This window comes from Suncus etruscus, chromosome 13, assembly GCF_024139225.1.
Source record: "Suncus etruscus isolate mSunEtr1 chromosome 13, mSunEtr1.pri.cur, whole genome shotgun sequence".
NCBI lineage: Eukaryota > Metazoa > Chordata > Mammalia > Eulipotyphla > Soricidae > Suncus > Suncus etruscus.
The window spans coordinates 3,229,842-3,245,430 of record NC_064860.1 but is presented as its reverse complement, the minus strand read 5'-3'; the positions used below and the strand labels follow the sequence as shown (position 1 = coordinate 3,245,430).

Below are 15,589 nucleotides of genomic sequence, written 5' to 3'. Positions count from 1 at the left end.
CAATGAAGAAGCTAAACATCTTTTCAAGGCCCTGAGTAGGACTGCATCTCCTGTAAACTGGCTCTTCGTGTGTTTGGAGAGGATCTTCTCTTAATCTTGTATAGAGATAGAGTCAGTGACATGTTAGCTGGCAGCACACCTCTCTCTCTCTCTCTCTCTCTCTCTCTCTCTCTCTCTCTCTCTCTCTCTCTCTCTCTCTCTCTCTCTCTCTCTCTCTCTCTCTCTCTCTCTCTCACACACACACACACACACACAGTCACCTGTCTGCAAGAATAACTCGGCCACCTCCGGTGTGACCTTGGGCCAGTCGGTGCCTTCCCCTGCATTTCCATGTCCAGGTCTGACTTCCATTCATCCCGCTGCAAGTCTGGCCTTCTTTCTTTCCTTCTTTCTTTCCTTTTGGAAAGTCAGAACCTCCTCCCTTCTTCCCTAGGAGGGCTTGGACTCGCGCGCACCCTTTTTCCCCTTTCCGGGGACCCTCCCTGAACCTTCCCTGCGCCCAGGCGGGCGGGCACGGGTGTCCACTCCCTCGCGCGGTGGACTCGGCGGTCACGTGGGCCTGGCCAGCCGCTGGGGACAGCGCCCCAGAGCGCCCCACCTTGAGCGAGTTGCAGCATCGGGTCGGGTCCGTCTCTGCTAGTCTGCTAGGTCGCAGCCGCAGCTCCGCGCCCGGTGCGGGTGAGTCGAGCCTCTGCGGGCATCGCAGGCTCAGGGCGTGGCTGGTCGGTCCCCGGGGGTCCGGGAGGGTGTCCAGGGGGGGCCGGCAGAGGCTGACCGGCTGCGGGGACGAATGGATCGCCGCACCCAGGGGTGCGCATCGCATTGCATTGCATTGCACCGCATCGCACCGCGCTGCAGGCCTCTCCGTCCCCCTTCCCGCATCGCGGCCAGCGCAGAAGCCTGCACCTGCGGCTGCTTTCTTGGGGTCCCGCTGCATGCCCACGTCCGCGGCCCGGGGCTGCCCCTGGCATCCCTGCTTGCAAAGCGGGGCCATGCACCTTCCCCGGGATGCACGCGCCCCATCGCGGCCACCAGTGGGCAGTGGGTGCGGGGCCCGTGTCCAGGGACAGACGTGGCAGAGTCGCTCGGTTGGATGGGCCGGTGCAAAACCTCACACGGCTCCCAACCTTCTGGGTCGCACCGAACCGGGGGTGCTCAGGGCGGGTTGGCCCCGTGGCCCCTCTTCTGGGCCTCTCCTGGGTTTCTGGGGGGTTTGTCCCTCCTGTTTGGCTTCTGCTCCCCTCCCTGGATTCTCTTTGTGAGGGTAGGTCTCTTGGGCCGGGTGGGGTGGGGAGGGGAGAGCAAGAGGGAGGGTATGGAGCTGAGTCCGAACTCGGGTTCAAGAGGGAGGGTGGGTTCCTTCATTCAGGGTGGGGACCCGCAGGGCTCTGGAATGTCCTGATCCTGTGGCCCTTCTGTTTGCTGTTTAATTGTGACTTGCAAGTGTCTTGAAGCATGCTTTTGTGCTGGTGGTGGTGATGATGATGAGGTTGATGATTTTGTGTGTGTGTGTGTGTGTGTGTGTGTGTGTGTGTGTGTGTGTGTGTGTGTGTGTGTCCACGGGATCCGAGGAGGCCTCAGATGCAGAGGGAAAATCTATGTTCATTCAAAATGGCAGCATAAAAAAAAGAATCAGGCCAGATGGAAACCACACAGGCCTCAGCTACTTGGAGCCCCTCCCGTGGGGAGGGGTTTGTGCAGCAGGCTAGCTTTTAGGGTGTTCTAAGGTTCAGGGGGTTGAGTGGGAAGTTTCAAGAGCTATAATTAACATCTCTAACTTATCCAGAGCTGGTGCAAAGAGTTGGCTGCAATGCTGTATAATTCCGATTTGATTTTCTCCAGTCATGTTGAGGAGTGCGACTGCTGATATTCTGTATGAGTGTTTTGCGTCTACAAGTGGTTCTGAAAATACAGTGCACAGTAGTAGCCTGCACAGTACAGACAGAGAACAGCAGGTTCTTAGAGAAAAAATTGAACACCATGACCAAATAGCAGACATCAAGAAAAGAAAATACCTGACAGGTGACTCATTTTATTCCAACAACCTTTCTGTTTCCAGGCTGTGCTGACAGCTTTCTTTACATTCAGGAAGGAGGAGATGCATGCGGAGGCTCAGTGCTCCAGGAAGGAGAAAGGTTAGACCAAAAGTCAGAGTTTGAGGCAGCTACAGTGTCAGGGCTGCAATCTCAGTTACCTAGGTGAATCCTCCAGCTAAATACAAAGCCTCAATTCCTACAGTTGGCAACTAGCTCTGAGAATTGAAATCTTCCAACCTGCCAGGTCCAGGAAAATGATTCCACATTTTGTTGTTGTTGTTGCTGGTGGTGTTGTTGTTCTTCTTCTCCTTCTTTTCTTCTTCTTCTTCTTCTTCTTCTTCTTCTTCTTCTTCTTCTTCTTCTTCTTCTTCTTCTTCTTCTTCTCCTTCTCCTCCTTCTTTCTCCTCCTCCTCCTCCTCCTCCTCCTCCTTCTTCTTCTTCTTCTTCTTCTTCTTCTTCTTCTCCTTCTCCTCCTTCTTTCTTCTTCTCCTCCTCCTCCTCCTCCTCCTCCTCCTTCTTCTTCTTCTTCTTCTTCTTCTTCTCCTTCTCCTCCTTCTTTCTTCTTCTTCTTCTCCTCCTCCTCCTCCTCCTCCTTCTTCTTCTTCTTCTTCTTCTTCTTCTTCTTCTTCTTCTTCTTCTTCTCCTTCTCCTCCTTCTTTCTTCTCCTCCTCCTCCTCCTCCTCCTCCTCCTCCTCCTCCTCCTTCTTCTTCTTCTTCTTCTTCTTCTTCTTCTTCTTCTTCTTCTTCTTCCTCTTCCTCCTTCGACTTCTCCTCAGCTTTGTCCTCCTCCTCCTTCAAACCAAGTGGTGCTCAGGGGTTACTATTGGCTTTACACTCAGGAATTACTACTGGTGGTCTTGGGGGACTAGATGGATTACTCCTGCCTATGCGCTCAGAAATCACTCCTGACTATATAGGACACCGGGAGGATGGAACAGTGGTCGGTCCTAGGTTAGCACATGCAAGGCAAATGCCCTACCCTTGCGCCACCGCTTTGGTTCCCCTGAGTGTCGATTCTGATGCAAATTAAAAGATTAACAAAATGCCAAGTTTTCCTATAAAAGTTCCTTTTATCTAAAGGAACAGATTTTTTTGCTTTTAGTGTTTTTGTAGATAACTAACTTAACTAAAAAGCATATTTTTGTAAAAAAGGGTGAAGTCTGACTTAAAAAAAGACAAGCTTGATTAGAAAAGGGGGGCAAATATTTACCTGGGAAATGCTTTCTTTTTCTTTTTCTTTTTTTTTTTGTTTTTTTTTGTTTTGTTTTGTTTTGTTTTTGGGCCACACCCGTTTGACGCTCAGGGGTTACTCTTGGCTAAACGCTCAGAAATTGCCCCTGGCTTGGGGGGACCACCATATGGGATGCTGGGGGATTGAACCGCGGTCCTTCTTTGGCTAGCGCTTGCAAGACAGACACCTTACCTCTAGCGCCACCTCTCCGGCCCCAGAAATGCTTTCCTAACAAACCATTGTTATTTCCAGGCCAAATCTTGGATGTTATATCCTAGGTAAAAAATTAGAAAGTTACTCAGAGTCTCTTAGATATGTCCCAAAACAAACATTTCTTTCATTCAAGAGGGCAGACTGTTGGAAGATACAGTGCATCCTTTAAAAGACTAACTTCACTTTCAGTAATACAGTTATTTTTATGTCTCTCTTGATGCTGATTTTTCCAGGTAAAGGGATATTTAATCAAGGCCACATTTGCCTGTACTAATTCTTTCATCTAGAGGTAAAAACTCAAATATATACATACTTAGCACAGCAGAACAGAGATTCATATTTAGGCCAAATAAATGTTTGCAACTATCAATGAACTAAGATTGAGAAATACCACCCTCACTATCAGGGAAGTGATCTCTTTGAGATTTGGACTCAGTTATTTGCAATGGGGCCACTCGACAGTGGACCTACTGATTTTAGCTTCCCTTAAACCATGGCGGTGAAACTATCACTTCAGTCCCTACCCTTGATCTTTGCCAGATCTGCTTTGATAAAAAAAAAAAAAAGCATCCTTTCCATCAAAGGTTGCTTTGATGGTTGCTCCTTTGAGTGGTGCACCCTTAGTTAATGTCTTTTTTGAGACCAAAATGGTCCATATAATCACCTCTGAGTGTATCTGAGCTTAGGAGAAAGTAAACAACAAGCCTACTTTAAAATAAAATTGAAGTGGGATGGAAGAAAAAGGCTTTTCCTAGAATTTCCCAGAATTTGAATTTAAGACTTTCTGTCCTGTGCCAGTGACTTCGGATCAAAAAAAGCAGGTAGGGAAATTATGCTTGAAGAAGTGTTTGTGTAGAGGCTATAAGGAATTTGGATCATTATTAAGTGGAAAGTGTGTATCATCAGCCTAGTGATCTGTAGTAGCATTGTTTAGTAGATCAGCGCTGTAAGTCTATTACTTTTAGAGATTTTTGTTGAAATCCCACAGTAAGAAAGAAATGTGTCTCCATGCAGTATAGGAACATGCCTGTATGTGTATATATGTGTGGAGGGAAGGTGACTTCCTCAGCAGTGCTTAGGTGAGGTTAGATGATTTTAACTTTAAAAAGGTAGGAAACCATGCCCACAAATACAGCCTCCATGTCTGCATTTGGCCAGTTCCATAGACTCACTCTGTTCTTGAAAGATATGTATGTAAACCAAGCCATGAAAAATAATGAATACACCAGCCCACAGAGCTGAAAGCTGACAACCTTGGGAAAAGAGGGTGGGCCAAATTCCCAACTTACTGAAGCCACACCTGTTGCAACTATCATCCACAATCATGGCTGTGCCAATGGTCCTGCTTCACCACTCCTCTGTGGCTCTCTGCAAAGACATCAATCTGACCAAAACTCCAAGTAGGCTGGTATTTGGGTTGACATCACCAGGACTTTTTTCTTCATACTTCTGGAAGCTCTGGCAGTCAAATCCATGGTCCACAAAATCATCAACAGTGCTTGGAATTCCTGGACAACTCGAATCTTTTAATGCTGTCATCCCAATTATACGCCAATGTGTATCTGAAGCCACCTAATATTCAAAAACAAAAAAAGTAACAGAATGATAACTATCAATAAGAGCTTAATAAATTTTCTAACAATGACTTAATGACATCAGTGAAAGATATAATCATTTCACAAATTTTCTTGTTGCCATAATCCTCTTTGCACCATCTTTCTTTCTTTCTTTCTTTCTTCTTTCTTTCTTTTTCTTTCTTTCTTTCTTTCTTCTTTCTTTCTTTCTTTCTTTTTCTTTCTTTCTCTCTTTCTTCTTTCTTTCTTCCTTTCTTCTCTTATTCTTTCTTTTCTATTTCTTCTTTCTTTCTTTCTTTCTTTTTCTTTCTTTCTCTCTTTCTTTCTCTTTCTTCTTTCTTTCTTCTTTCTTTCCTTTTTCTTTCTTTCTTCTTTCTTTCTTTCTTTCTTTTTCTTCTTTCTTTTTTTCTTTCTTCTTTTTCTTTTCTTTCTTTCTTTCTTTCTTTCTTCTTCTATTCTTTCTTTCTTTTTCTTTCTTCTTTCTTTCTTTCTTTCTTTCTTTCTTTCTTCTTCTTCGCTGTGTAGTGGGGATGCAGAAGGTAAGGTAAGAACTTTAGTTTGGGAAAAAGCTGATGAAATCAGGTAGGCTTCTGAGTCTTTACATTGGATGCCCAGAGATAAAGATTTCATTGCAATGAAATGTGTAGGTCTTTGGCACATGAAGAACACATAGGCATAGGTGATTTTTTCCAGGGAGAAAGACTATCAAGTGAGGAAATAAAATATATGTGGTGAGGATTTCCAGGAATGAAGTAGAAGAGAATAAAACAGCTCAATGGCAGTTTGAAAGGTGGAAGGGAAACCAAGAGATGCTTGAATCTTCTATTGTTGATGAAGGAGGAGTATCTTTTTTATTGATGGGGACCCATACCGCATCCCTACTCCAAATCTGTTCTGTGGCAGCCATGCTTCTTTTGATCTGAGATTTCAGTGATGTACTGATACAAGGTGTGTGTATTTATTTTTCAGTTGCTGCAACAAATTGCAGTGTGTGTTTTGCCTGGGACACAATCCTCTTTCCCTTTCTCTTACATCATTGCACTTTTAGCTGCCAATGAGCTTATCTCATCCCACACTATCTGATCTTGGTAGCTTGGCCATTCTACTCCCACTGCCCTACTCTCCTCTGCTAACTGGTGTCTCTGAATTAGTTGAAGGCACTCCATTCCATAGAAAAATTATTTGGCTGGTGAGATACATGTCAAGAATTCCCTTTTAGAATGTGTTTCCATTCTGGTTTTGGTCTTCTCTTGCAGGATGGCTGTTGCTCCACCCAGTTACTGTTTTGTGGCCTTCCCTCCATGGGCAAAGGACGGTATGGTCATTTTTGGAAAAAATTCTGCACGACCTAGGGATGAAGTACAGGAGGTTGTATATTTCCCAGCTGCTGATCATGATCCAGAGAGCAAGGTCGAGGTAAGTGGATGTAATAGGTTCTCAACGAATACTTATTTCTGACTTTGTTCAGTAGATCTTAACTTCCTTTGTGATGCTTGCTTTCTAGTCAAAGGATCATGTTAGGTCTGTTGATTCCTGTTTTCATTAAACTTTGTCCATACTCTTTGAAACAAGCTCATCTCGACAATTCCATTTTTGTAGTACTAGCATTATACAGTAGAAATTTATAAAACTCAAAAGTCAGATCTATTTATTATGTTCACACCTCCCCACGTCCAGCACCATGTGTTACCATATTTAGGATTTATTTTTGTTTCTATTTTGATTAAAATTTGCATGTTTAAATTATTCCCAATTTTTTTCCACCTTTGGTATATGGAAGCATTATGTATGTGTGTGTATGTGTGTATTTATATATATATATATATATATATATATATATATATATATATTCCACTTAGCCTTTTTTTGGGAAGAGGTCACACCCAGTAGCACTCAGGGGTTACTCCTGGCTCTATGCTCAGAAATCACTCCTGCCAGGATTCGAACCACTACCCTTTTGTATACAAGGCAATTGACCTACCTATCTCAGAGGTTCCCTTAGCTTTTTTTTTAATATATTTTTTATTTAAACACCTTGATTACATACATGATTGTGTTGTTTGGGTTTCAGTCATGAAAAGAACACCACCCATCACCAGTGCAACATTCCCATCACCAATGTCTCAAGTCTCCCTGCTTCCCACAAAACCCCCACCTGTACTCTAGACAGGCTTTCTATTTCCTTCATACATTCTCATTATTAGGATAGTTCAAAATGTAGTTATTTCTCTAACAAAACTCATCCCTGTTTGTGGTGAGCTTCATGAGGTGAGCTGTAACTTCCAGCCCTTCTCTCTTTTGTGTCTGAAAATGATTATTGCAAGAATGTCTTTCATTTTTCTTAAAACCCATAGATGAGTGAGACCATTCTGCATTTTTCTCTCTCTCTGACTTATTTCACTCAGCATAATAGATTCCATGTACATCCATGTATAGGAAAATTTCATGACTTCATCTCTCCTGACAGCTGCATAATATTCCATTGTGTATATGTACCACAGTTTCTTTGTCTGTTGAAGAGTATCTTGGTTGTTTCCAGAGTCTTGCTTTGGTAAATAGTGCTGCAATGAATATAGGTGTAAGGAAGGGATTTTTGTATTGTATTTTTGTGTTCCTAGTGTATATTCCTAGGAGTGGTATAGCTGGATCGTATGGGAGCTCAATTTCCAGTTTTTGGAGGAATCTCCATATCACTTTCCATAAAGGTTGAACTAGACAGCATTCCCACCAGCAGTGGATAAGAGTTCCTTTCTCTCCACATCCCCGCCAACACTGTTTGTTCTCATTCTTTGTGATGTGTGCCAATCTCTGGGGTGTGAGGTGGTACCTCATAGTTGTTTTGATTTGCATCTCCCTGATGATTAGTGATGAGAAGCATTTTTTCATGTGTCTTTTGGTCATTTGTATTTCTTCTTTGTCAAAGTGTCTGTCCATTTCTTCTCCCCATTTTTTGATGGGATTAGATTTTTTTTCTTGTAAAGTTCTGTCAGTGCCTTGTATATTTTGGAGATTAGCCCCTAATCTGATGGGTATTTGGTGAATAGTTTCTCCCACTCAGTGGGTGGCTCTTGTATCCTGGGTGCTATTTCCTTTGAGAAGCAGAAGCTTCTCAGCTTAATATATTCCCATCTGTTAATCTCTGCTTTCATTTGCTTGGAGAGTGCAGTTTCCTCCTTGAATATGCCTGTAGTCTCAATGTCCTGGAGTGTTTTACCTACATGCTGTTCTATATATCTTATGGTTTTGGGTCTGATATAAAGGTCTTTAATCCATTTGGATTTTACCTTGTACATGATGTTAACTGGAGGTCTAAGTTTAATTTTTTGCAAGTGGCTAGCCAGTTGTGCCAACACCACTTGTTGAAGAGGCTTTCTTTGCTCCATTTAGGATTTTTTGCTCCTTTATCAAAAATTAGGTGATTGTATGTCTGTGGAACATTCTCAGAGTATTCAAGCCTATTCCACTGATCTGAGGTCCTGTCTTTATTCCAATACCATGCCTTTTTTTTAACAGCAAATATATGCCAGAGATGATTCCTAATGGAGTGTATACTATATACATATATGTATATATACATATATATATACATATATATACATATATATATATATATACATACCCTGATTTAGCACTTTGGAGTTCTGTATTCCTCTCTATCTATTGGTGCATCTTTCTGAAATTGGGATCTCTTTACAGTCTCAAATGAGTAAGAACCACATCTGTTTCTTACATGAAAGTCTCTAGTTTTATTCTGTATATTTTTATTGGTAAAACTTTACCTTGCAAGGCAAGCGCTCTACCCACTGTACTATCTGTGGTGTACCCCAAGACCCGCCCATATCTGGGAGGAGTTTTGGGAACCGGATAATAGGTGTAACTACCTGCAAGACCTCCCATTTCTGGGAGGGGTCTGGAAAAGGATAGATAAACCTCTGAGCCAGGGGATTCCCCCCTTTTTTGCCGTTTCTCTCTTGGCCCGGCTTGGCTTCCTGGCTTTTGGATCTTTGGGCCGCATGGAGCCCAAAGGGAAGATGGCTAACAGGAGATAAGATGCAGGGCTAGCAAAATATAGCTGAATGCTTAAAAGGTTGACATAGGCCACACACCTGTGGTGGCTAGGGCATAAATAAAGATGATTCTTCCTGAAGCCTGCGTGTGAGTGATTTCACCTGGGCCTGGAACTCGCCGGCTGCATGGAGGTTGCAGAGCCATGTGGGCTGGATGGCATCATCCACCATCCAGCCCCATCGTTAATTATTTAATGCAACATCTGGCGCTCCGAACTTTGACCTGAATCCTAAACCCAACAAAACAGCGAAAATGGTGATATTTCTGCTCTTCTGTTTCATTTTGGCTCTTTTCAGGTGCACTGAGCCCAAAACACTGGGCCACGTGCAGCCATGTTCAAACATGGCCGTGACCCCTTCTAGGGAAACAAGGGCAATTAAAACAAAAGAGGTGGAAGCTTGCATCACCTCCAGCCCAGGCCCAGGCCCAAAACTAAAACTTTGTTACAATAAACAAAAACCTGGGCCTCTTCAAAGACTTATTAAAAGTCTAAATTGGAAACGGAGGAGAAAAAAGACTGTATTGAAAATGGACTGATTTTCTGAGAATGACCTTTGGCTTGAATTTGAATTTCGACTTTGGAAATTTCGCACTAAACTTTTAGTTTAAATCACTTGGAACTTTAAACAACCAAAGCGCCCTGTGAAGGTGTGGCCGAAAACTTGCTTGCAAAGTGCGCCCAAAGAAAAAAAAAAGCTGCGAAAAGCTCCAAGCGGCTGGGCTCGGCTCGGCTGGAATCTCGGCTGGGATCGGCTTGGCTGGGCTCAGCTTTGCCCGGAAAAGCAAAAAACCTGGAATCCACCCTCCAGCGAACCGGGAACCTCATGGTCTACAAAACCGTCTGCGGGAACTGAAACTGAAAGGAAGCCACGTGGTAAAATCAGCGTGGGACAAAACAACATCTGAACTTTAAAAGTTTACAGAAGCCACGTGGTGAGATCAGCGTGGGACAAACCAGCATCTAAAATCTAAAAATTTACAAAAGCCACATGGTGAAATCAAAATGGTGAGATCAGCGTGGGACAAATTAATCATTTAAACTGTGATTTTAGGTGTAGAAACTAAGCAAATAGTCATATATTTCACTCATAGTTGGTAATGGGATAAGTTTTAGCTAGTTAGTGGTTAAAAAATAAAAATAAAGGAAGGTAAAACAGCTTAGCCCAACTAAAACATCTTATTTCTAACCACCTGCATCTTTGTCTTAGTCATTTTCTTTATGATTTAAATGTGTTTTGTTGTCTTTCAAAGTTAATATTTTCAATTGCAAAATGTTTTACTGTGTATTTTAATGTACTTAGCCTGTTTTTAAAATGTATGTTATGCATGTATGCTAAAGTACTTGTGTATAGAAAATATATAGGAACATTAAAGTTCCCCCAATATAGTTTAAAAATATAGGAACATGAAAGTTCCAAAATAGTGCTTGGTAAAAAGCATTAATAGAATTTTAGGTTACAGGTGTAGAGTATATTTTGCAAAAATATGTTTTTGAAAAGGGCTGGTATATTAATTTTCACTTTATTACGTTGGCGCATGAAAATATTTAAAAAAGGGGGAAATGTGGTGTACCCCAAGACCCGCCCATATCTGGGAGGAGTTTTGGGAACCGGATAATAGGTGTAACTACCTGCAAGACCTCCCATTTCTGGGAGGGGTCTGGAAAAGGATAGATAAACCTCTGAGCCAGGGGATTCCCCCCTTTTTTGCCGTTTCTCTCTTGGCCCGGCTTGGCTTCCTGGCTTTTGGATCTTTGGGCCGCATGGAGCCCAAAGGGAAGATGGCTAACAGGAGATAAGATGCAGGGCTAGCAAAATATAGCTGAATGCTTAAAAGGTTGACATAGGCCACACACCTGTGGTGGCTAGGGCATAAATAAAGATGATTCTTCCTGAAGCCTGCGTGTGAGTGATTTCACCTGGGCCTGGAACTCGCCGGCTGCATGGAGGTTGCAGAGCCATGTGGGCTGGATGGCATCATCCACCATCCAGCCCCATCGTTAATTATTTAATGCAACACTATCTGATCCACAAACTATTGTATCTGATTGCATTGACTTATAAATAATAATAGCGATAGTAGGTAGCTTTGCCATTATACCTAAACTGAATGGGGGAAATATTTACTACTTAATATTAAGCAAGATGCTAGTTTTAAGACAGATTTATTTTGTTTATGCATATTACAAACTATATACTAATTCTTTTATTTAATTTTTGGTACTTAGGGCTTATTCCTTTCTTCACTCAGATCACTCCTGGAGGTACTAAGGTGATCATATAGGATGCCTGAGTTTGAACCTAGGTCAGCTATGTGCAAGGCTAGCACTGAACTATTTTTCCAGCTTCCTTAATCCCTATTTAGAATGCTTTAAAAAAGCCTTCAGTAATAACAGCTGAAATTTGTTCAAGATATTTTCACTGACTTATGGTGATCACCACCCATTTTCCCCCTTTCTACTTCCATGGTCAATTGAAACATTTTTGGAATCAAGGAATCAAAGTTTTGGTTTTTGATATATTTAAAAGTGTAAGTGTGTGTGTTTAACTGATAACTGTTTGTTAAAGAATAAAAGAAAAATTAGGGGCCAAAGAGATAGCATGGAGGTAAGTCATTTGCCTTGTGTGCAGAACGACGGTGGTGCAAATCCTGGCATCCCTTATGTCCCCTGAGCCTGCCAGGAGCTATTTCTGAGTCTGGAGCCAGGAGTGATCCCTGAGTGGTGCCGGGTGTGACCCAAAAATCAAAACAAAAAAAAAAAAAAAGAAAAGAAAAGAAAGAGAAAAAAGAAAAATTGGGGCTGAAAAATAAGTTCTTTCTATTGACATAAGCACTGTTCTGAGGTGTTTTACAAAATGAGGTACTTTACAACATAGATTTTTTTTGTGGTTGCAATATTACAGATAGGCATTCATCAATGTGTGTATTATTTTTTTATCTGGGTATTAATCAGCACCCAGGACATGGAAATGAACAGAGTTAAACATGAAGCAGTTGGAGGCAGACAGGCAAAGACCAGTGGGGTCCTCCTGGTGACTCAGAAGCACCATTTCTTTTTCCTATACATGGATGTACATGAAATCTATTATGCTGCGTGAAATAGAGAGATAGACACAGAATAGTTTTGCTCATCCATGGGTTTTAAGAAAAGCAAAGACATCATTGTAATAAAGCTCTGAGACAACAGAGATGAGGGCTGGAAGGACTGGCTCTCAATGTGAGGCTCACCACATAGTGTAGTGAGTTTAGTAAAAGAGAAGACTACACTAAATATTATGACAATGTTAATGAGTGAGAGAAGTTGAATGCCTGTCTTGAATACAGGCAGGGGGTGGGGAAGAAAGGAGATGGGGGGAATTGGTGGTGAGAATTTTGCACTGGTGAAGGGGGCTGTTATGGTGCTTAAATAAAGAAAAAAAAGCACCATTTCTGCACTTAGTACCCTACAGGGAAGAGATGCATCAGGATGAGGGGAGATCAGCCACCTCAGCTGTACTCCACCCAGCCACATGGTTCAAAAAAACTGAAGCAAAGTGGCAGCAGGGTCTTCTTTGGAACTCAGAAGCACCATTTCTGCACAAAGGTCAGCACCCCAAGAAGAACAGAGCTCCATAGTCATACATTTCTCCATGTCACTCAAAAACATCACAACACACAATAAACACCTCTAGACTGCTAAGGTCACAGTGAGAAAGCAACACAAAACCCCACCATGCTTAGTGAACAAATATGGTAGTTCTGAAGATCCAACTAGTATCAGCTCTGATACTAGTCTCTCTGATAAGGATTTTGGAGATTAAATTTTGGAGATTAAATGTTGAGGATGTTTGAAGAACTCAAAGAAACTATAAGATGGACAGTCAATAAAACTCAGATGCTTTGAGAGTAGAAATAAAAATTTCAAGCAAAAATAACAGAACTGAAAAACTTGAGAGGTGAAATGAAAACCTCACTGGAAGACCTCACCAGCAGAGTAACAGCTGCTGAGTACAGAATCAGTGAGCTCCAGGATGAGCTGCAGAGCACCTCATACAACAGGTGTGATATGGCATAGACTGTCAGTGGTTGGCAACATGACAGAATTGCTTCCATAACACTTTCACCAGAACCACTTATCTGTCTTGTTCCACTTTGTCCAGGCTCCTAAACTTCTCTGGACTTCTCTGGTGTAAAATAAATATTCATGAGTTGTGAGGCCACCCAGGCACCATATTTCTAACCCCCACACAGCCAGGTCTGAAGAAGCAGAGTAGGTGTGAAGAAATAATACCAAGCCAGTCAGGAAAGGATAATCATGGTGTCTGTTGCTTTTTGCCTCATGCTTTCTCTGCCTCAGCCCCAAGCCAGAAATTTTCTTTATTCAAACTAATTCCCAATACCTGGAGAGGGGAAGTTGAGTAATCCATGTGTGCTTTTACATATTAAACGAAGAAGTTTAGGGAAGGAGGAAGTTAGGGAAACATCTTTGTTTGGGATTGAAAGCTTTATATCATCTTACAGTCTGGGACATGCAGAAATGAGAGGTTAGTTTACCAATGCTAATATAAGAATTTATATAGAAATTCAGGAACAGAATATTCTTGTCTTTTGGATAAGGAGGGAGTTTGCTGCTGTGTGTTTTTCCTACTGTCCCAGGGTTTGTCTCTTCTCTAATCACTAATATCTCCTCCTCCAGCGACTTATTTCCTTGAAAACAAATCCTTTGATTTTTATGTGAGTCGACTTGATTTTCCAGGGAACATCACTTCCCCTCTATCTGTGTGTGTTAAGATGGAATGGCCCCTTCTCTTCAGAGAGGTTGGCTTGTTCCCCTGCTCCTGCCAAGAATCTTCATGAGGGTTTGTTATGACACTGACCAGTGGAGCCTGGAGGTCATGTCTCATGACCTCCAGTACTGGGTCATGTGAGGATTCAACTTTCTGCTTATTTCTCTCTTCAACTCTAACCCAATGCCTGATGCTGGAAAAATGAGACCCCAAGATCTAATGTTCCTAAGTGAACAACCAGTGCCAACTGCCAGACCTGTGAATAGTGGCCTTTCAAAGCAGTTGCATGTGGCATGGACTTCCTTCCTGTCCTTCCTTGCCCAGGTTCCCCTCCCAACCAATTCACCTGCCTAATAGAGAATTTTGTTATTTATTAGCCTATTTATTAGTTTATTGTTCTATTTATTAATAGACCATCTAATGGACCATCTCACCTTTCCATGAAAATAAAACTTAAGGGCCCGGAGAAATAGCACAGCGGCGTTTCCCTTGCAAGCAGCCGATCCAGGACCAAAGGTGGTTGGTTCGAATCCCGGTGTCCCATATGGTCCCCCCCCCCCATACCTGCCAGGAGCTATTTCTGAGCAGACAGACAGGAGTAACCCCTGAGCACCGCCGGGTGTGGCCCCAAAAAAAAAAAGATTTTTTGGGGGCTGGAGAGATAGCATGGAGGTAAGGCGTTTGCCTTGCATACAGAAGGTCAGTGGTTCAAATCCCGGCATTCCATATGGTCCCCCAAGCATGCCAGGAGAGATTTCTGAGCACAGAGCCAGGAGTAACCCCTGAGCACTGCCAGATGTGACCCAAAAACAAAACAAAAAAAAAGAAAACTTAAAATGTATGCATGCCCGATGGTTTAAGAAGCCAAACTTATGCCTAACCCATTCTACAAACACGGAACACTTTATGTGTGTTTGTCATTAAAAATCAACTGGAGGGGCCAGAGAGAGCACACAGTGGTAGGGCACTTGCCTTGCACACAGCCAATCCAGGACCAATGGTGGTTCAAATCCCCTCGTCCCATCTAGTACCCCAAGCTTGCCAGGAGCAATTTCTGAGTGTAGAGCCAGGAGTAACCCCTTAGTGCCACCGGGTATTGTCCGCCCACCAAAATCAACTGGAATTGAAAATCAACTGGTCACAGGCAACCTGATGGGTTCAGGCCTGCAGGAAGGAGGGTTTGGATATCGCCTGCCCTCTTTTATGCCTCTGGGGCCCTGGGCCTCTTTGAAATACAATTATTCCAGGAGTTCTTGTAGTGTCTCTACAGGATTTTTATGATAAGCGACCAATTGACAGAAAGATGCTTTGTAAACACTACAAGAACACCAAAGGAACCTTCCTTCCTCCCTTGCTTCCTTGTCTGATCCTCTGCACCTCATATGGTCTCCTAAGCAGCATCAGGAGTGATCTCTAAGAGTACCAGGAAGAAATTAGACCTTAGCACATTGGGATATGGCCCCCAAACCAACAAACCATTACAAATACTTCCAAACTAAAACTATTTCTCCAAAAAGTATTGCTCTGTTGTGTGTGTGTTGTTGGTTGTTTGCTTGTTTGTTTATGGGCTACATCTGGCAGTGTTCAGGGGTTACATCTGACTCACTCCTGGCAGGTTTGAGGGGACCATACAGGATGCCAGAAATCAAAGTCCACCATATGTGTAAGGAAAATGCCCTCTCCACTGTCCATACTTCATTT

General features: G+C 42.8%; 1 protein-coding gene across 2 annotated transcripts in view; it reads left to right on the top strand.

Moving 5' to 3' along the window:
* Positions 1-603: 603 nt before the first annotated feature.
* The window catches only part of SCRN1 (secernin 1), a 42,135-nt gene continuing 27,149 nt past the window's right edge, over positions 604-15,589 (top strand). Inside the window, exons 1-2 of one of the 2 annotated variants that reach the window (XM_049785285.1) lie at positions 604-678; positions 6,311-6,470. In XM_049785285.1, coding sequence (XP_049641242.1) covers positions 6,312-6,470 — 159 coding nt within the window. In that variant the 5' untranslated portion in view covers positions 604-678; position 6,311. Of the gene's footprint in view, positions 679-1,225; positions 1,265-6,310; positions 6,471-15,589 lie in introns of those variants that run through there. The other variant, XM_049785286.1, reaches the window with a different exon arrangement.